The 21,844-nt window shown below is 37.3% G+C and overlaps 1 protein-coding gene across 7 annotated transcripts in view; it reads right to left on the bottom strand.

Annotated features, from left to right (window-relative positions):
* Positions 1-21,844, bottom strand: part of AFTPH (aftiphilin) — a 67,410-nt gene that overhangs the window by 31,661 nt on the left and 13,905 nt on the right. For all 7 annotated transcript variants that reach the window (XR_004922364.2, XM_078056474.1, XM_036108646.2 and 4 more), the window contains one exon: positions 5,561-7,524. Coding sequence is in view for 6 of the 7 variants with exons in the window: in XM_078056474.1 (XP_077912600.1) it covers positions 5,561-7,492 (1,932 nt within the window). In the remaining variant the exon portion in view is untranslated. The remainder of the gene's footprint in view (positions 1-5,560; positions 7,525-21,844) is intronic.

Below are 21,844 nucleotides of genomic sequence, written 5' to 3' on the forward strand. Positions count from 1 at the left end.
GCCATGAAGTGCCCGGACAACTGGTCAAATGTTATTCTGGGTATATGTGTGCGGGTGGTTCTGGATGAGTTTAACGTTTGAATTGGTAGACTGGGTAAAGCAGACTGTCTTTCCGAATATGGGTGGGCCTCACCCAATCAACTGAAGACAGCTTTAGGACTGTATTTGGGACTTCTCTGCCTCCATAAAGACCTGAGCCAATCCCTTATAATAAGTCTCTCTTTCTACCCCCACCCCCCATCTCCCAAGCCCTCCCTCCCTCCCTCCTCCTGGTTCTGTTTCTCTGGAGAACCCTAATATACCTCTATTTTATAAATAACTATACTGGAGTATAAAAAGTGTATTGAAAATCTCATTCAGTTTTCCAAAGGGGTGTATAAGACCAGCACCTAGGATCCTAGACTCTGGTTCTTATGCCACTCAAATGCATTATCTTCTTGAAAGTATCTTGTATTTAAGGTAATTCCTAAAGTTCCTTCAACATATTTCTAGTTAAGTTTTCTTTTCTTCCTTTGGAACAAAAGTTGATTAATGTTAATAGTTTTAACATTGATAGCATTAGGTCTTGCTCTTAAGTGGAAGTTTAGAAGAAACATAAAATCCACTGGGTAATTTAATCTTCCATTTAAGAGGTTACCTTATGCCTTGCCACCATTAAATATTAAGTAAGATATCAAGTACGATCTACAATTGTACACTTTATCAATTCCCAATTTCAAGCTATAATGTAAGAAGAGTGACCAACTGTAATATTCACCATGTTCTAAAAAGATGGTTTGGCCCTTCTGTACAATTTGTGGATAAATCTAATAAAGTACTTCTACCTATTTGAAATTAAAGACCAGAATTTCCTGAGGGAAAAAAAAACAAAAGAAATTGCTATGCAGATACTTCAAGTAAGCAAAGAGCTATAAAGCCAAAATCTCAATTTCTTTCTTTAAAAAAAACCTGAGATATAACTGACATACATTATATTAGTTTTAGGTGTACAACATAATGATCTGATATGTATATTTTGCAAAATGACACCACAATAAGTCTAGTTAACATCCATCACCACACAGTTACAAATTTTTCATTTCTTGTGATGAGAACTTTTAAGATCTATTTTCTTAGAGATTTTCAAATATACAATATAGTATTATTAACTATAGTCACCATGCTATACATTCCATCTCCAGGACTTATTTATTTTATAACTGGAAGTCTGTATCTTTTGACCACTTAATTTCTTTATTTGGTTGCTTACTTCTGTTTTCAATAAGTTCAGGTGTTCATCCACAGAAAGGAAAACTTGCACAAATCTCAGGCAGATGATTAAATAAACAAAGGTGAAAATGTGGGGTTTGTTAGAGTCAGTTTGAGAATGCTGACTTTCTGGTGAACAAATCAAAATTTAATTTAAAAGTAAAAATAGGCCAAAGTATTCATAATTCTCTTCCTTTTTCTCTTTGTGATACTCTTAATTTTTAAGGCTCTCAAAACCAATCTTCATCTAGGAACACTTTCCCAGTAGCATTATCAAGTAGATGGCTAATAAGAAAAAATTACTCATAGCTTCCTTTTCTATAGTCAGTTAATATAAAGAGATTACTTACCAATTACCTAAATTCTCAAATAACATCCACAGTAATATTTAAAAAATTTTATAAAAGCTCAGAGTACTTACAATATTAACCTCCTTTACCATATACCTAAGAAAAAAGTCGTCTTGGCTATTTCAATCAAATTTCCTTTCTGGAATATTAACAGGTTAAAAAAAGAAATAAAGAAATCTGGAAAAAAGGACTACTTTGAAAGTAAGGAGAATTTTTTTTGTTATTATCATTTTGCTTTGAACCTTAGCCCAAAAAACAAAGAACAGTCTGGACCTCTTTTCCAATTTGTACAACAGAAATACCACTATTTGATTTCTGCAATTTATAAGAATGTTAACAAGCAAATGAAATATATTGAGCTCTGGGTTCTTTTTATTTTTTTAAAGATTTTATTTATTTGACAAAGAGAGACACAGCGAGAGAGGAAACACAAGCAGGGGGAGTGGGAGAGAGAGAAGCAGGCTTCCCACCGAGCAGGGAGACCGATGCGGGGCTCCATCCCAGGACCCCGGGACCACGACCTGAGCTGAAGGCAGACACTTAACGACTGAGCCACCCAGGTGCCCCGAGCTCTGGGTTCTCAGAAAAAAATATTCACTGAAAGGGAAGAATATTTCTCAATAAATGGTCATGTATGGCTTTTACATCAAGGCTTGAACCTCTGAGTTTCACTAGACCCACATTTGAGAATTAGTTTGACTTGTCCGAACATTTTATAAATTTGAAAGATGTCTTCTTGGTTGACTTTTCCCTAAGTAATAAATTATTACAATAAAGCTGCAACAATTGACTGTCTCTTGACCCAAGGAAGATATATTTTATTAAAATATTAAGATATCTTTTTGATAGCCTGAAAAAAGGAAGTACTAAAAAATAGGGACCCAGACAATGTCACAGTGAAAATTAGAAATTTGAAATGACAACTGCACCATTTGTTTCATTTCTCAAAACAAAGAATTGCTCCCCATGTTTGTTTAATTGAATTAACTGAGCTATGAATTCTAAAGACTCACAACATTCTGTCAAAGCAGAATTTGGACAAAATGACTTAAAGGCACTGCACTCTGTTCAGGGCAGAATTGTTGCATCCAGGTAAGATTCAAGAGGAATAAATCATTCTAAATTTTACCATTAAAAACCTAATGTTCACTGTCATTTGGGGCTCCTGGGTAGCTCAGTCGGTTAGGTGTCCAACTCTTGATTTCAGCTCAGGAGTGCCGCGTCAGGCTCTGCACTCAGCAGAGTCTGCTTCTCTCTCTCTCTCTCCCCCTTTCCCTCTGCCCCTCCCCACACTTGTGCATGCTAATTAAAAAAAAAAAAAAAAGAACTCAGAGTTCACTGTCCTTAGTATGTGAGGATTTCTGTGCTGTCCTCAACACTGTAGCAAGTAGGAGAAACATTTTAGGAAAAATACCAGTAAATCTAATCCTCTCCTAGGGGACTTAGATTAATGTACTTTTCCAGCATATTCTGGAAAAGGAAGAAACTGCAGGCCACAACTGCCTTCACAACAGCAGGATAAGAATGAAAATCACTTCCAATTCAGTCATTTACTCAGCAGGGCTTACCCATTTCCCCACCTCAACTTCCTTCTAAACTTATCTTCCAGCCCCTTCCAATAATTTCTCCTTTCCAAAATCCATCATTTTCCAAACCTATTCAGCAAAAATAAAAGTCTGAGGACCGAGCCAAACAAATCTCAGGAAGTCTTAAATGTATCTTGCCACATCTACACAGTTTTTGCTCTATCTTTATAAAATAGAATCATACTACAAAATTTTTACTTTTCAGTGAATTTTTTTCATTCACTTTAAAATTTACTGTCATTTTATCTTCACAAAAGTCCCTTGAAGTGGATATTATCTCTTTTTTTTTTTTTCAAACAACTGAGCTCAGAAGTAACTTACCCAAAAAGCTATATGAGGCTGAGTCAAGATTCAAACTCAGATTTGTAAGATTATATAAAGCTTATATACTTTATTACTTACATCCAGTTATCAAGTTATAAATAACTTCAATCAACTTGTGTAATGCAAAATTTCCTTTTTGAAGTGGTCATACTTTAAAAATTCATTATCTCATGATGTTACAAGTTCTAGGGCTATAAAGATTATTCAATACCAGTGTCACTTTACAGTAAGATGAAATTAAATAGGAAAGGATTAGGTCAAAATCAACAGTCTTGGCTTTGCATTATATAATTAGTTTACTCCTTGTTTAAAATGGAAAACTTCTACTTCAATAATAAATTAATCAACAGGAATAATACACATTAGCCAAATCGTATAATAACTGAATTAGCAAATTAAGCTATTCAGACACTCAAAGTCAAATGAAAAGTGATTAGCTGTTTCCACCACCTGGTAATACCATAATAATATCTTCATGTATCAAAGCAATGATGTATAACCATTCCAATTAACACTCAGACTTCGGAAATACTTCTAATTGAAAATGGTTTACTTAGCAAAAGATAACTGGAAGAATTTGCAGATTCTGATCTTGTTCTTAGTACCTTTAAAAGAAGCTGGTGAGACAAGTGTTCCCTATATCAACTGTCACTACAAAGCAGTGATTTTCTAGGGAGTGCTCTTCAACACCTCTGGGGTTGAAGAAAGGTTAGGTTTAACACAGGGTATAACTCAGGATTGGGGAACAACTTGGATATCAAACTGCGTCTCTAGGAGCTATTTTAGGTCAAAACAAATCTTACTGAATCTTCTCTGAAATAGTCTGCAACAGAAAAGAATAAAGTACAGGCGCTGGGGGGTAAAAATATTCTCCCCAACACACCTACTCCCCAAGAAGTGTAAACATAAATGTACGTGTGCAGGAAATTATAAGCAAATAAATACAGCCACAGTAAGTCAACCTATGACTGTTTCTCGTTCTAGGTCTAACCCTTAATTCTTCTCATACTCTCATCCCAGGTCTTTAGTCGCTGTCAAATTATGAAGTCCAAATCCGCTTTGTTCAAATTCTCTATCCTTCAATTCCCTACAGCCTTCAGCAGACGCTGGGGTTTCAAATTCTGCTTGCTCTCTCCTGTACTCAAAACTGTACTTCAGGGGCACCTGGGTGGCTCAGTTGGTTAAGCAGTTGGCTTCTTGATTTCGGCACAGGTCATGATCTCAGAGTCCTGGGATCAAGCCCCTCCTCCGATGGGTTCTGCGGGGAGTCTGTTTGAGGGTTCTCTCTCTCCCTCTTCCTCTGCCCCTCCCCCAGCTCATGCAAATGCACGGGCTCTCTCTCACATAAATAAATAAATCTTTAAAAAAAAAACAAAAACAAAAACTGTACTTCAATTACCTAGGTCTTCTGGTGGGCAAAATTAAGAGACATTATTTCTGAAACTTAAAAAAAAAATTCTTCTATACCTCAGTTTAGCCTTCTTCTTTTTTTTAAGTTTATTTTATTTTTTTTAAAGATTTATTTATTTGACAGAGACACAGCGAGAGAGGGAACACAAGCAGGGGGAGTGGGAGAGAGAGAAGCAGGCTTCCTGCTGAACAGGGAGCCCGATGTGGGGCTCGATCCCAGAACCCTGGGATCATGACCTGAGCCAAAGGCAGATCCTTAACGACTGAGCCAGCCAGGCGCCCCTAACCTTCTTCTAAAAATCACTGTAAAGGTAAAAACTGAAGGATTCATTGGATAGTTAATCAGCTAATTAATGAATTTTGACGTAAGTGGTATTTATGTCAATAAAAAAACCAAGCTGATGAATTTCTGTAAATATTAAATTCACTGAGATAAAAAGCTTACCAAGCATTACTTCTTATAGGACTGTCTATGTAAAGTTTACCACCAAAGGGTTGTGAAAAATTTAACTGATCTACAAATCAAGCAAACATTATGTATCGTAAGAGACTCCTTCAACAGGTACCCAATCTAAAAATACTTTCTGTAAAGCCTCCACAGCAATTAATGTATCATACAAAATAGAGAAAATCAGTAAATACCTGAACTGAAGTGGCTGTTTCCTGTAAATGGCCACCAGCAACTGCTCCTTTGGAAGTTGCTGAAGGGACACTGTGCATTTTGGGGGTTCCTGGAGTATCAATCTTTTCATCTGTCCTATGTGACTGCCAGGCTTCCTTTCGATGGTGAGATTCAGTAGCCTGCTGGTCTCCAAAAGCAGCCCAAGAGCAACTATCTTTCTGTCCATCCTCAAAAGCATTCCAATCTACAACTTGGCTAGGCCCAGCTGAACTGAAGTCCGCAAAATCATCGGAGTCTTGAAAAGCACTGCAGTCATCTCGAATATTTGGCACAGAATCAAAATCTCCAAATTCACCTTCTTGCCCAATTTCCAATTTTGAAACAGGATCAGTGCCTGTCCCAGCAGCCTTTCCTCCCAACTTACATTCCTCTGATAAACTATCAGAAGTCTGTTTTAGGTCGGACTCAGTAAATATAATTTCATCTTGGCAAGAAACAGCATTCGTATCCCCAAATTCTCCAAAGTCATCACCTGGCTCACTAAAATGTGGAAAGTGCTCTGAGGACTCTTCAAAAGTGATATCGCTCATTGAATCTTGAGTACCAGTAACAAAAGGTGGGGTTGTGCCACTGGCTGTGCCGAAGTCACCAAACTCATCCTCGTTAGTATCATTGCAAGTCACAAAGTCGTTACTACTATCACCATTTTTTACACTTAGAGAATCATCCAGAACATTTTCTTCTGTAGGATCAATGCTGGCGCTTTGGGAATAAGTGAACTTTCTACTTTCTTCTTTGGAAGAAGCAACTTCATCATCAGCATCAGAAGTGTTAATAGAATCCATACACAGGTCAGCACACTTCGAAGTAAACAAATCAAGTTGTTCCTCAGTTTTACACTCTTCTCTCATACTGGCTTCTGAATTATCAGCTGAGTCTGCCAAACTCCAAGGCTTTGACTGAACACTGGATTTTAAAAATTCATCCTGTTGCAATGCTGGAAGGCCTTGTTTTTCAGTACTGAAACCTCTGGTACTCATGACGCTTATTTCTGAAACACAAACCTGATCCTCTCCATCCAGGTCTCCTTTATCATCAAAACTTCTACCCAAAGACACTGCTTTTACAGAATTCAGTTCACTGACTCTATTAATTTTATTGTTTTCCTGAATGGTTAATGCTTCTCTATCACTTAAAACTTCACATCCTATTTCTTCTAGTTGTATTCTTTCCTTTTTGGAAAATGTGGCAAAATCTGCAAATTCCTCAGCAGGACTAGGTGCACAGTCTAAGTTATACTCAGTACTATGAGCGGTAAGAGGCTTTCTTCCTTTTGAATTGGCTACAGTGTCCAGATCATCTGTTCCCTGAGGATTTACAGTTTCCAGTACTGCAAACCCATTTGTCAGAATCTCCAGACAAGGAGGCTTTTCACCATTGCAGCTCTCTAACTGCCTGTTCTGATGAACAACATTCATATCAGTTCTAAAATCTCCTGGAGAGAAACTTTCAGGTGTTCCAACATTCTGTCTTTGCTTCACTATAGTATTTAAATTTCTGGGACTTTCTATGTCATCAGTGGAAGTATCTAAAGTTTTAGATGAAATTATTTCTTTGCTGGTGGTAGAAAGTAAAACATCAGACTGTCCTTTTACAGGAGAAGAAAGTTCAGCTGTGATGTCTTTATCATTACCATTTTTAATGGACTTAAAGCTAGTAAGGCTATCTACATTTTCTGAGAAATCATGAATTGGCATAAAATGGTTTGAAGGAACAAACTCTTCCTTGGGATGAGTATAATCCGGTGTATCAAAATCAACAAACCCTACACCAGAAGGGCTAACTTCTGAAAACCCACCAAATTCCCCAAATTCATCATCATCGTCATCCTCAGCTCCATTGTCTAGTGGTGGTGGGGATGAAGAGTACATTCGAATGATGTCTGGCTCCATTGCTCAATTGCTTTCAAATAATTAATTTACACCTGAAAAAAAAAAGAGAACAGATTTTTTTTTTTTTTGGAGGGAACAGATTACATATAAGGTCTTTCAAAATTCTCTCAAAGCAATTTCAAAACAATGCAAATTTACAGTGCTCTGTTTTGTATCTTTTAAATTATTTTTCCCTTAGGTTAGATTACTTTACACAGCTCTAATGGCAAAAGAAAAAAAAAAATTCTTCTAGTGCATGTTTCCAAGAACACTGGCATTACATTACTGAATTTGAGGTTTCCAAAAAAGTTGGAATAAACACAAAAGTGTATCTACAAAATTCTCTCTCGGGGAACTTGCTTGTTCTCTTAAGTTCTCTTTCCAGTCCACTGAGGATTCAGGTCCTGCCTTACGGATTTGTACGACTTCTTTATAAATAAGACATGAAAATTTTATCTCTAATAATTGCCACAAATATATTCCTCACTTTGCTTTTCAATGTTTATTTCTGACCCAAGTTAATTTTTTTTTTAAATAGACTTTTTAAAGCAGTTGTTTTAGAGCAGTTTTAGGTTCACTGCAAAATTGAGCAGAAGGTACAGTGAATTCCTAAACATTCCCCACCCCTATTAATGCATAGCCTCCTCTATTATGAACATCCTACAGAGTGGTGTATCTGTTACAACTGATGAACCTACATTGACACACATCATTATCACCCAAAGTCCATAGTTTATATTAGGGTTTGTTCTTGGTGTTGCACATTCTATGGGTTAGGACAAATGCATAAATATGTATCCACCATTATAGTATCACACAGAGTAATTTCAATGCCCTAAAAATCCTCTGTTCCACCCATTCATCTCTCCCTCTCCCCTGCCCCTGGCAACCACTGATCCTTTTACTGTCTCCATAGTTTTGCCTTTTTTGGGATATCATATAGTTGGAATCGTACAGTATGTCACATCGTACGTAGCCTGAACATACTGTATGACTGGTTCTTTCACTTAGTAACATGCATCTAAGCCTCCTCCATGTCTTTTCATGGTTGATAGCTCATTTCTTTTTAGCGCTGAATAATATTCCATTGTCTAGATGTATCCCAGTTTATTTAAGTCAATTTTTTTTATAACTTTCAATACTGAAATCATTTCTGACTTAAAGGATTGCAAAAACAATACAGAGTTCTCATGTATATCCCACCCAATTTCCCACAATGATAGTATAGTAAATAATGATAGCACATGACCAAATCAGAAAACTGAAAGGAAGTTGCAAAAACAATAGAGTTCTCATGTATATCCCACCCAATTTCCCACAATGATAGTACGGTAAATAATGAGAGTACATGACCAAACCAGAAAACTGACATCAGTAAAACACTATGAACTCAGCTACAGACCTTATTTAGATTTCACCAGTTTTGTGTATGTGGTTATGAAATTTTATCACATGTGCAGATTAGATTCAAATAACCACCACTATAATTGGGATAAGAACTGCTGTAAAATAGTTCAATAATATTCATCAATATAAAGAAACTCCCTTGTGTTACCTCTCACTATTCATACCCTCCCCGAAGCCCTAACTCCTGCCAGCCACTGATCTATTCTCCATCATTATAATTTTGCTACTTCACAAGTATTATGTACATGGAATTATACAATATGTAATTCTTTGAAGTTTTTTTTTTTCACTGCGCTTAATGCCCCTGAGATCCATCCATGTTGTTGCATGTCAAGAATTCCTTCTTTTTTATTGCCAAGTAGTCCTCCGTTGTATAGCTGCACCACAGTTTGTTTCTCCGTTCACTCAATGCAGGACATTTGGATTATTTCTAATCACAAATAATTACAAATACAGCTGCTATGAATATTTATGTACAGACTGTTATCTGACCATGAGTTTTTAATTCTCTAAGATAAATTCTCAGGAGTGCAAATGTTGGGTTACAGTAAGTGTAAGTTTAACTTTATAAGAAACTGCCAAACTGTTTTCCAAAGTTAATTTTTAAAGGGACAAATCGATCAACTTTTCATTAGTAATTTTCATTATTTTGCTTTCATACAAGCTTGAGATTAATAAGTATTCACTTTTCTTTTAGTTTTCTTTGCATTTAGTTTTTTTTAATTTAAATTCAATTAGCCAACAAATAATACCTCATTAGTTTCTGATGTAATGTTCAGTGATTCATCTGTTGCTGCATTTAGTTTTTAATACATCTAGAATTTATTTTGGTATATGATCTAAGGCAAAGGTCTAAGCAATTTTTTTTTTCTAAATAGCCAAGCAATTATCATAATCCCATTTACTGAATAATCCTTCCCATACCCATTAGTTTATGGTATCTTCTTTCTATATACATTTAACTCTTATGTGGAATCTATGTCTGGGTTATCCTGTTCCTTTGTAATAAAAAGTCAAAAGGGCCACAAGACAGATTTACATTAAAAGCAAAGGGAGAATTAACAACAAAAGTCCTAGAATAAAACCAGTCCATAAATTGATACTTTCAAAGAACTGAAGCCCAAGGAATATTCCCTGTAATTCACAGTTGCAAAATTAGATACATGAAGAAAATATTTTACTACAAAATTCAACCAGTTTTATAAATTCAAAAAAAAAAAAAACCACACCAAAACAAAACAACCACTTTCTTCCAACTCTCAGAATAAAAATTCATAAGATCCTCCAGCTATAGGGAAAAGGTACCTTAGAAACCACTTAATTTAATTAGACATGAGGAAAATGAGGCCTATTGGTGAGCAACTTTCCCAAAGGTCATACAGCTGGTTAGTAGACAATGGCTTCAGAATTTTGAAAAGGTTCTTTGAGGTCAATGACTGGTCAGTCACTGAGAGTTATTTGAAAGAAATTGAACAAATCAAAAGAAAAAGACTCCATTGCAATATATCTATTTTAAACTGCCTTCCTTACAAAATCAGCATCATAAAGAAGAAAATGATGGCTTTACTTCTGAGATAACTTTTCTGCTGATTTAAAGAGAAAAGGAAAATAACAGTAAAAGTTACATATAAACCCTATTTTCCTCCTCCTTTGATAACCCCTTCCAATGCTTAGGTGTACAGGGTAATTTGACCTCTAACAGTTTCCCTGTGATTATGAAGTTCCTATTTTTAAAAGTACTCTGATTGTTAATGAGTATGTGGAGAAAAGGACATTTGCACACACATACTGCTGGTGGGTGTGTAAATAGTTAGAAGGCTTCCAGAAGGCAATCTGGCTATACTATACAAACTTTTTTTTTTCCTTAAAAGTAAAAATGCTCCAAAGGGATTAGTTAAGGAAATCATGCTTTGTCCTTCCAAAAGGATACTATGTAGCCATTAATATCATGATTCCCCCCCCTTTTTTAATTTTAAAAGCATTCATAATGTTGGCAACATATCAAAAGGACACAAAAGCCAGCTTGAAGGGATTCTTGGTGGTAAAATCAGTGACAACCTGAGCATCAAAATAAAGATAATACTGGATTATAATCCACTGAATAAAAGAATCAACTATCAGTCCTCTGATATAAACATTTAAGATACTGCAGTTTCAAAATATCTCCCCACAACATACTCAATTACAAAGGAAAAAATGTAACTTTACAGTGGTGGAGGCTGACACTTCATCAAATGATCAAAGTGAGCATGATTAGTAATGGGAATATTGAAATCATGTATCACCTGACAAGATGCAACAAGAACACAGGATCACTCCTGGAATATTCCTGCCCAAAATACACAACCTGAATCTACTCATGAAACTTCAGACAAATTCAAATTGAGAGTTAGTCTACAAGACAACTGGCCTGTAATCTTCAAAAGTATCAATGTCATGAAAGTTAAGGAAAAACTCAAGAATTCTTCCAAACGGAAGATGACTAAAGAGACATGACAAGTAAATTCAACACCTGATTTTCAACTGGCTTCCCTTTCTATACAGGTCATTATTGGGATGACTGTGAAACCTGAATAAAGTCCAAGGAGCAATGTGTTGATGCTAATTTCTTGATTTTTTTTTTTTTAAGATTTTATTTATTTATTTAACAGAGAGAGAGACAGTGAGAGAGGGAACACAAGCAGGGGGAGTGGGAGAGGGAGAAGCAGGCTTCCCGCGGAGCAGGGAGCCCGATGTGGGGCTTGATCCCAGGACCCGGGGACCATGACCCAAGCCAAAGGCAGACGCTTAACGAATGAGCCACCCAGGCGCCCCTAATTTCTTGATTTTGAGGGTAGTATTGTGGTTATGTAAGAGAATGTCTTTGGTTGTTGGAAATGCACCCTAACATACTTGGGAGAGATGGGAGATCAGGTTGGCAACAGTCTCAAATTATTCTGGAAAAAGACTTATTTGTACTGAACTTGCAACTTTTTCTATGTTTGTGATCATCTCAAAATGAAAATGAAAAAATTAAAAGCATTCAAGGAGATTTATGTTTGCATTTAAATGTGCACAGTGTATAATAAATGTGTTACTTATATAGTATCTTATTTTTAAAAACTGGCAAAATATACATAAAATTTACTATTTAAAAATATAAAAAAAATTACTATTTTAATCATTTTTAAGTGTACAGTTCAGTGGCATTAAGTACATTCAAACTGTTGTGCAACCATCACCACCACCCATCTTTAGAACTCTTTTTATCTTCCAAAATATTAAAATGTTTTCTGTACTCATTTTTTAAAGAGATTTTATTTTTTATTTATTTGAGAGAAAGAGCGAGAGAAAGAGAGAAGCAAACTCCACACTGAGCATGGAGACCGACATGGGGCTTGATTCCATGACCACGAGATCATGACCTGAGCCGAAACCAAGAGTCAGATGCTTAACCAACTGAAGCACCCAGGTGCCCCCGTTTTTTGTATTCATTAAACAATAACTCCCCATTCTCCCTCCTCCCAGCTCCTGCAACCAGCATTCTATTTTGTCTCCATGAATTAGACCACTCTAGGTACTTCATATAAGTGGAATTACACATTTGTCCTTCTGTGACTGGCTTATTTCACTTAGCATAATGTCCTCAAGGTTCATGCATTTTGTGTAGCATGTGTCAGAATTCATCCTTTTCAAGGCTGAATATTATTCCATTGTATGTATATACTACCATCTGCTGGCAGACTGCTGGGTTGCTTCTACCTTTTGGCCATTGTGAATAATCTGCTATGAACATAGGTGTACAACATACCTTATTTTTTTTTTAACTTTTTGTTTTGAAACAATAATAGATTAATATAAAGTTGCAAAAATAGAAGACACTTGCACACCCTTCACCTAGCTCCCCCTAACGGTGAATCTTATACAGTTCTAGTACAATAGCAAACCTGGAAATTGACCATGTTGGCACAGTACTATTAACTAGACTACAAACCTTCTTCAGTCCTCACCTTTATAAAAAAACAAAACAAAAACAAAAAAAAACTTGCATCCACCTGTATTTGTGTGTAGTTCTGTTTAATTTTATCCCATGTACACATCGGTGTAACTACCCAACTATCAAGATACAGAACTGCTCCCTCCCTCGCACCCCATCCCTGGGAAACCACTGATCTGTGTTCTGTCTCCATAGTTCTGTCATTTCAAAAGTGTTATGTAATTATATAGTATATAACCTCTTGAAGGTGACTTTTTCACTAAGTATAATGCCCTTAAGGTCCATCCTGGTTATTGCATGTATCAGTAGGTCAATTATTTTCATTGCTAAGTAGTATTCTATGGTACAGATATACCAGTTTGTTCAACTACTCATCAACTGAATGACATATGGGTTAGTTCTATATTTTATTTTATTTTTTCAAAGATTCTATTTATTTATTTGACAGAGAGAGATAGCAAGAGCAGGAACACAAGCAGGGGAAGTGGGGGAGGGAGAAGCAGGCTTCCAGCCGAGCAGGGAGCCCGATGTGGGACTCTTGATCCCAGGATGCTGGGATCATGACCTGAGCCAAAGGCAGACGCCCAACGACTGAGCCACCCAGGCGCCCCTCCTATATTTTATTATTATAAGTAGTACATAAACTACATTAATAATATATGTACCAGTAGCATATTTAAATAGTATACATATTAAAGATGCTAACAACATTTATGTACAGGTTTTTGTGTTAACCTAAGTTCTTATTTTCTGGGATAAATGCCCAAAAGTGTGATTACTGGGTTCTATGGTAAGTACAAGTTTAGTTTTGTAAAAGCCTGCCAAACTATTTTTCAGAGTGCTGTACCATTTTACCTTCCATAATACCTTTTTTTTTTTTAAGATTTTATTTATTTATTTGTCAGAGAGAGAGAGAGAGAGAGAGAGCGCACATGAGCGCACAAGCAGGGGGAACGGCAGGCAGAGGGAGAAGCAGACTTCCCATTGAGCAAGGAGCCCGATGTGGGACTTGATCCCAGGACCCTGGGATCATGACCTGAGCCAAAGGCAGACGCTTAACTGACTAAGCCACCCAGGCGGCCCATAATACTTTACTTTTTAAAGAACCACCTGTGATGTTTCTTATTGGTAGAATCTGTTCATGGTTAACCTACTGTTTTTCCTAAAACTTTTCATTGTTTGAAAAATGAAATATTTTACTTGGTTCAGGCTTATTTCAAACTCAGATGTTAAGGAAATACCAATCTGAATCAGAAACTTTGTAATCAAACCAACAACACAGAAAATAGTTCTTCTTGTCACATCTTGAAAAAGTACTCTTTCTCCTTCTTGATGCAACAAGCTCTGTCAGCCTCCCAGACTATGAACATTTCCTTCTTTCTCAAAACTGTGTCACCTACTGATGGGAAGAACTTGGGCTACATATTCCCCTTCAGCAGGTTTTGGCTTTGGTCCAATTCATCCTTCAAAAATCTAAGAGAGGGGCGCCTGGGTGGCTCAGTCATTGAGCGTCTGCCTTCGGCTCAGGTCATGATTCCAGGTCCTGGGATCGAGCCCCGCATCGGGCTCCCTGCTCAGCGGGAAGCCTGCTTCTCCCTCTCCCACTCCCCCTGCTTGTATTCCCTCTCTGGCTGTGTCTCTCTCTGTCAAATAAATAAATAAAATCTTTAAAAAAAAAAAAATCTAAGAGAATGCTACTCTCAAGTTTCAGTCAAGAATGCCAACCAGCCAGTGTGGAGGAGGCTTGAAACTTTCCAGAATTTTCCAACTCAGTAAAATTTGTTAGTTGAAGTACTATTTGTTAATTGAAGTATTTGTATGATGAATTAACTTATTAAGTTTGACTTTGACAAAGCCTTTTTTTTTTTTTTACACAGAAAATATGGACTTAAAATAGCTATTCCTACTTAACAGGAAAAAGGGATAGATGAGCTACTTTAATATTGTGCCTGGCACACAGCAACCTTAATAACTGTTACTGTTTCTTCATCCTTCTTAATGGACTACTTCACACCACAAGGAGTTCTAATCAGTTTTCTAATTTCTTTATCATCTGAACAAGCACATGCACACACGTGTGTGTGTTTGTGTGTGTGTGTAGAAGGGCATGTTCAAATTCCCATTTTTATGCCTGCTTATTCCAAGACCTCTTGAGCAAGTAACTGTTTAAACAAGTAATCGGGGTATCTAGGAAAGAGTCAAGCTATAGTATACACAAAAAGTAGACACAGGGCTTTCATGCTTGGGTAATAAATGGGGTATCCTGAAGCTAGTTAGAGCATGCAGATAAGAGAATTTGGCAGACCTCCTGCACTTTGGAGATCTGTCCATGGGAAATCACATCCTTAATACAGAGCCTAGGGGACAACATAAGTGAAAAATAGTAAATAAAAATGCAAGCCAAAGACGACCTTCAGGGCTACAAACCATGAAAATCAAAGGATCTTGGGTTTGGTAATTCTATTATAGGAGTTGACTACAGAGGGGCCAGGGGAATAATCCACAATCCTAGTAGCAATCAGCAGTGGAACCCTGAGTCCTGTGCCAGATTAGTTGCCAGGGCAACAAGGCATACAATGGGTGAAAGTGATTCAGTATGAATCTCTCATAAGAAAAGAAGTTGCACCTGCTCAAGGAGTTCTAGCCTCAGGTCTGAAATGGTCATGGAAAAGAAGAGGTGGTAGGTCTGTAGGTTGAAACCTCTGGGGTCAAGTGGAAAGGTGGGCCTGGGAACACAGAGGAATAAAAGGAGGAATGGGGCTAACTATCACCTAAGACTATCTGGCAATTTAAAAATAGTTTCCCAAAAGAAAGAAAGTTGGAGCACTTAAGTTACCAGATATCAAGACCTGGTTTAAAGCTACATGTCATGTGATAACAAAGATGCCATTGCAGTGTGGAGGGGGAAAGGACAAGCCTTTTCTTTGAACAAACAGTGCCGGATCAAGTAAATACCTACACAGGCGGAATCAATCTTTGATTCTACCTAATAACTCACACAAAAATCAGCTCCAGACAGACTGTAGGCCTAAATGTGAAAGGTAAAAACAATCAACCTTCTACAAGATAACTTAAGAGATTTTTCATGACCTTAGGGAAGGCAAGGTGTTTTAAATAGGACATAGAAAACAGTAATCATAAAAGAGAAAATGATACATTGGACTTCACGAAGATCTAAAACTTCTGTTCACCTAAAGAACGAAATTAAGAGAGTGAAAAGGCAAGCCACTGCCTGGGAGAAGAAAGCTGTGGTACATATAACTGTCAAAGAACTCAGAGCCAGAATATATACAGAATTCCTACAAATCAATGTGAGACAACCCAATAGAAAAATGGCCAAAATACCTGAACAGGTAAATCACAAAACAGATTATCCAAATAGCCAGTGAGCATATGAAAAGTCGTCAGGGAAATGCATATTAAAACACAGCAAGACACTACTATACACCCACCAGAACAGCTAAAATTAAAACAAAACAATTTTAGGGATGCCTGGGTGGCTCAGTCGTTAAGCATCTGCCTCCGGCTCAGGTCATGGTCCCTGGGTCCTGGGATCGAGCCCCGCGTCGGGCTCCCTGCTCCACAGGAAGCCTGCTTCTCCCTCTCCCACTCCCCCTGCTTGTGTTCCCTCTCTTGCGCTCTCTCTGTCAAATAAATAAATAAAATCTTTAAAACAAAACAAAACAATTTTAATCATAGCTACCAATGGCAACAATATGGAACAACTGGTGTTCTCATACTTTAATGGTTCAAGTGTAAACTAGTATACACATGTGGAAAACTGTTTGTCAGTATATACTAAAACTGTACCAGGTACATACTCCACAAAAGTGAGTACATTCATGCACTGAAGGCATGTACAAGACTGTTCATGACAACTTTATTCTTAATTAAAACAACCCAAGTGTCCATCAGCAGAATGGTTAAAATGAATCATTGTGTGTGTGTGTGTGTGTGTGTGTATACACACACACACACAAATGGGGTACATTATGAATTATTATTACATGCAACAACATGGATGACTATCACAGACATGATGTGTGAAAGAAACCAGATATATACACACAAAATATATATTGTGTGATTCCATTTCTAGGAAGTCTAAAACAGGCAAAACTAAACTATGGTGATAATTCAGAATAGGGGTACCTATAGCAGGTACAGTATTGACTGGAAGGGGGTATAAAAGAGCCTGGTGTGTGCGAATGTTATTTTCTCTTGATCAGAGTACTAGTTACACAGGCACATATATTTGTAAAAATTCATCCCACCGTACACTTAGGACTTGTACGCTTTGCTGTATGTATGCAACAATAAAAAACAAAAAGTATTTCTCAGAAAATCAATATATTTAGATTAACAACAACTACATTACAAGTGAATGCATATGGGACCATAATAATAAGCATACCATTCTAATAAAAAAAAGTTTGCTTATTTATACTTTGCCTAACTGGGATTTAAGGTAATATATGTATGTCTCAAAAAGTAGCATGGTATAGGAGAAAGATCTTGGACTTGGAGTCAGATAGATCCTAGGTTCAGATTCCAGTTTCCTCATTTACTAATTATGTGAGTTTGCCCTCCTTGAGCTTCAGTTTCCTATCTATAAAAAAGGGCCAGCAGTTCCTCCCTTTCAATGCTGTTGTGAGGATTACAGGTAACAGACCTTCAGTACCTGGCACATTCTGTGCCTCAGCAAGTTATCAACTACCATTACATTTTAACTTACACCAAGTCTGTGGTTCAAACCATAATCTACCCTTAACAAAAATCTAAGCCAATGTTTGCTTGGTTGCCAAAAACATTCACATGACTCTGCATATACTTTAAAAGGTCACTGAAAGAATAAGTCACTTAAAAATATTACTAACACTAAAGATACATGACATTGACTTTATTGCCAATTTCTATAACCCATCCCTGGAAAATATGAAACAATGCCCAAGGTTGAAGGACTGAGACCACAGAGGTTAATAGTAGTCTATTAAAAGAATGGAGGTTTTGATGAGGAACAGGACAATACAACCCAGATGTCCTCAGTAGTAACTTGAAGTAAACTGGCTGTAGATACTATCCATTTAGAGAAAAGACCACAAGAATAAAAGCTTCTAAGAAGGTACCTGGTTGGGATGGAAAGGATTCTACATATTCCTCTAAGATCGAGTTAATCCTTGACCACCCCTCTATCCTCCATCATTCACACAGAGTATTAACTATCTTAAGGGTCTTTGGGCTCACATTTGGTGGTAGTGGTGGGGTCTCTAAGAGGCCCTTTAGGAATTTCCCAGATTCAAACACTGAGAGAACCTTCCAGACAAGCTAAAAACTCACCAGAAAGAAACTCCCACGTTTTATAGGGCTCCAGCCAAGCTGCATCAATGTGTACATCAACTTTCAAGGCCAGATAAACACACCCAGATAATACAATCCCCAGCTTTACTGAGGACCTTTCACTCCAAACTTAGTTTTACTGGACTGGAATGGGGGTGGGGGTAATGGAGAACACAAACAAGCAGAAGGATGGTGGTAAGAAATGAGAAAAGAAAAGACAGACAACCATATCTGAAGTTGTGCTATAAGCTTTAAGTAGCACAAACTACACCAGCAAGGTTTAGTTAATGGATCACACACACAAAAACTGCTACCTTCTTACCATGATGTCTGAGGTTTTTAATGAGTCACTTGTCAAATCATTTGGGTGAGTGATGGGGAAAAAAATGTGTATTTTCTTTAGAAAAATGAACGAAAATGTTACATAAGCAATTAACAACATCGATTTGCATTACAAATGTTGCCTGCTATTGCGGTAGTTCAAATTATTCAAATCTTTTTTTTTTTTAAAGATTTTATTTATTTATCTGACAGAGAGAGACAGTGAGAGAGGGAACGCAAGCAGGGGGAGTGGGAGAGGGAGAAGCAGGCTTCCTGCAGAGCAGGGAGCCCGATGCGGGGCTCGATCCCAGGACCCTGGGATCATGACCTGAGCCGAAGGCAGACGCTTAACGACTGAGCCACCCAGGCACCCCTAAATTATTCAAATCTTTACTTGTAATATCCTCACGGGAGTTTTAAGATACTATCAAAATATAGTCTCATTGAATCTGCCCAGCTTACATTCTGCTTAAGAGTCACCTCATCGTCTTGTCTCAGAAAGAGCCCTTCTTCTGAGCGATATGTTTTAGTTAACTTTCTGGTTTTCCATACAACTAGAAATGACTGGACCATGCATGATGTCACAAAAGTTTTCATGCTTCTAAAATTGAAAATCTACAAGAATGATAATTTTCATTTTCTGAGTGGTTTGTCCTCAGCCTATTATATTAGCTCTATGATAACAAAACAAGGAGAGCCCCTAGAAATAGATGCTTTTTAGTAAAGAATTGAGAAAAGTTTTGTTGTTGTTATTTGTTTGTAGGACTCCCTTCAAAACAGGCTGCAAACTTCAAGGCTATTTAATCAAACTTCCATAATCCCCAAGCTGAATATTTTTTTTATAAAGATTTTATTTATTTGAGAGAGAGAGAATGAGATAGAGAAAGAGAGAGAGAGAGTATGAGAGTGGGGAGAGTCGGAGGGAGAAGCAGACTCCCTGCTGAGCAGGGAGCCCAATGAAGGACTCGATTCTGGGACTCCAAGATCATGACCTGAGCCGAAGGAAGTCGCTTAACCCTGAGCCACCGAGGTGCCCCGAAGCTGAATATTTTTAAGAGATCCCATAATTCCTTCGAACTTGCCGATTTAAAAACAAAAACCCAAGACATCATAGACATCAACTGCATAACATGCAGTATTATTTAAAACATTTGTTGAGGGGCATCTGGGTGGCTCAGCTGGTTAAGCATCTGGTCTTTGGCTCAGGTCATGATCCCAAGGTCCTGGGATTGAGCCCCTGGTCAGGCTCCCTGCTCAGCGGGGAGTCTGCTTCTCCCTCTCCCTCTGCCCCTCCACCCCGCTCATGCTCTCTCTCTCGCTCACTCTCTCTCAAATAAAAACTTAAAAAAAAAAATTCGTTGAACAAATAGTATGTTCCCAGTGCTTATACCAATATCAAGTTAACATTTATTCAACGCTTACTATGTGTTGATACTATGTGAAAAGTACTCATGAATTATCTCATTTAGTCCTCATACTATGCTATGAGGTAGAGATTATTACCTTCATTTTACAAATAAAAGCTTACAGAGGTTAAATAATCCCTCATGGTAGTGTAACTACTAAGCAGTGAATCAGTCACAAGCTAATAAAACACTCGAAAAATGTCTTATTGCAGAAATAATTGACAGCAAATACTAAAATTACAAGAATCACCTTAAAGGTTTCTGAAACTTCCACAATAATTTGGAAGTAGAAAAAAAGATGCTTACAACCTAATAACCAACAAAAATGCCAAGAGGTGAATGTCTTCTTTTAATATTAATGTACACAGTATTAAAAATGTGGTGAAGAATGAAATAAGCGGCAAAATATCTTTATAACTAAGTTGATCACCCTCAAAAGGCCAGACTGCCAAAAATGACAACCAAATTTTCTGTCTTCCTGATTTTGATGGGGAAGGATGATTCACAAATAAGGATGTCAATAAGGATGATTCACAAAAGTACAAATATCATACATATAAGGTAAATGATGACAATAAGCAGCAACTCACATTCACTCTTCAATGAATGTTGCTAAATAGCAATAAGAGTTAATAATTTTACAGAAGGTAGTTTTCAAAAATTCCTAAGAAAGAGCTTTCCTTTTACTGTGTATTTTAACTTTCTACGTAAATCTGTAAGACATTTTATTTGTGTTTGTATGGCTGCACAGTAAAAATTAAACAAGATAAATAAAAACATCTGAAATTGCTTTACCTTGAATTCATCATATCAACTGACCATATTTGAGAGATTACTAGCTATTATTCCCCAAAAGGCACTTCAACTTGAAGTTGAATAAATGATACTGGATAACTGTTGATAACAAAGACAACAAAACAGAAGCAGCAGTGAGAGGATGGATGCATTAGCCCTGGGAAACAGTTTTTTCCCTAGTACTCTCTGCTCTTATTACAGTTACAGAATAAATTAGCCACTCTAATTTTCCCTCTAATATCCCTGAAACTTTGCGACGAAAACAGAATCTAAAAGCAGGAACTACTTCAGTTTCATGTCCTTTCACTAAAATCTTGCTTACATCTACAATATTGTCTACAGATAACCCCTGGACCTTCTGTTCTCTATCTGAATTGCTTGCTCCAGAGGACCCTTTGAATTTCTCCATTACTACTGATGCTTTCTCATCAAGCTTGTAAATGTTCAAGAGTCTTCCAACCTCAAACAAATCAGAGCAAAACAAAACAAACTCCTCCCTTCTGTGTCCTTCTAGCTCTCCTCCTCCTCACCACCAAGCTTCTTCAAAGGGCCCTATCTATTCGCTATCTCTACTTCCTAACCTCCCACTCACTCCTCAACCCAGCACAATCTGGCTTCTATCCTACCACTCCACTGAAACTGCTCTTGCAAGAGGTACTTTACTTGAGCTCAAAAGACTGGAAATGTTGTGCAGGAATAGGCAGGCCTCTGTTGTTGGCCACTGCATCCTCAGGGCCTGGTGCACAGGAGGAACTGAATACACTATTATTGTTTTTGCTGGGGCATTTACTCCACTGACTACTGGTGAACTGTCTCCTCCTCCACCTCCCACTAGGTTTCTATAACCCTAGCTCTGGTGCTCCACCAATTAAGTTAGGAAACACTGAAGTTCAGTTAAGGTAAGTAAGTGTGATCTGAGAGAGGCTGGTCTGAAATGTAATACATGAAAAAGAAAGCAAATCCAATCATTTGTGCTGCAACTGTCTGAAAAAAGAATATGTTGAGAGGGGCAGTATTTATATGCAAGCTAGGGGAAAAAAAAACAAAACAGCTAAAGGACAAATTTTTGTTCATGTGTTTTTAACAGACCAGCTAGTATGACTCTCTGCTTTGATTTGAGGCAGTTTCTCA

This window comes from Halichoerus grypus, chromosome 10, assembly GCF_964656455.1.
Source record: "Halichoerus grypus chromosome 10, mHalGry1.hap1.1, whole genome shotgun sequence".
Taxonomy (NCBI): domain Eukaryota; kingdom Metazoa; phylum Chordata; class Mammalia; order Carnivora; family Phocidae; genus Halichoerus; species Halichoerus grypus.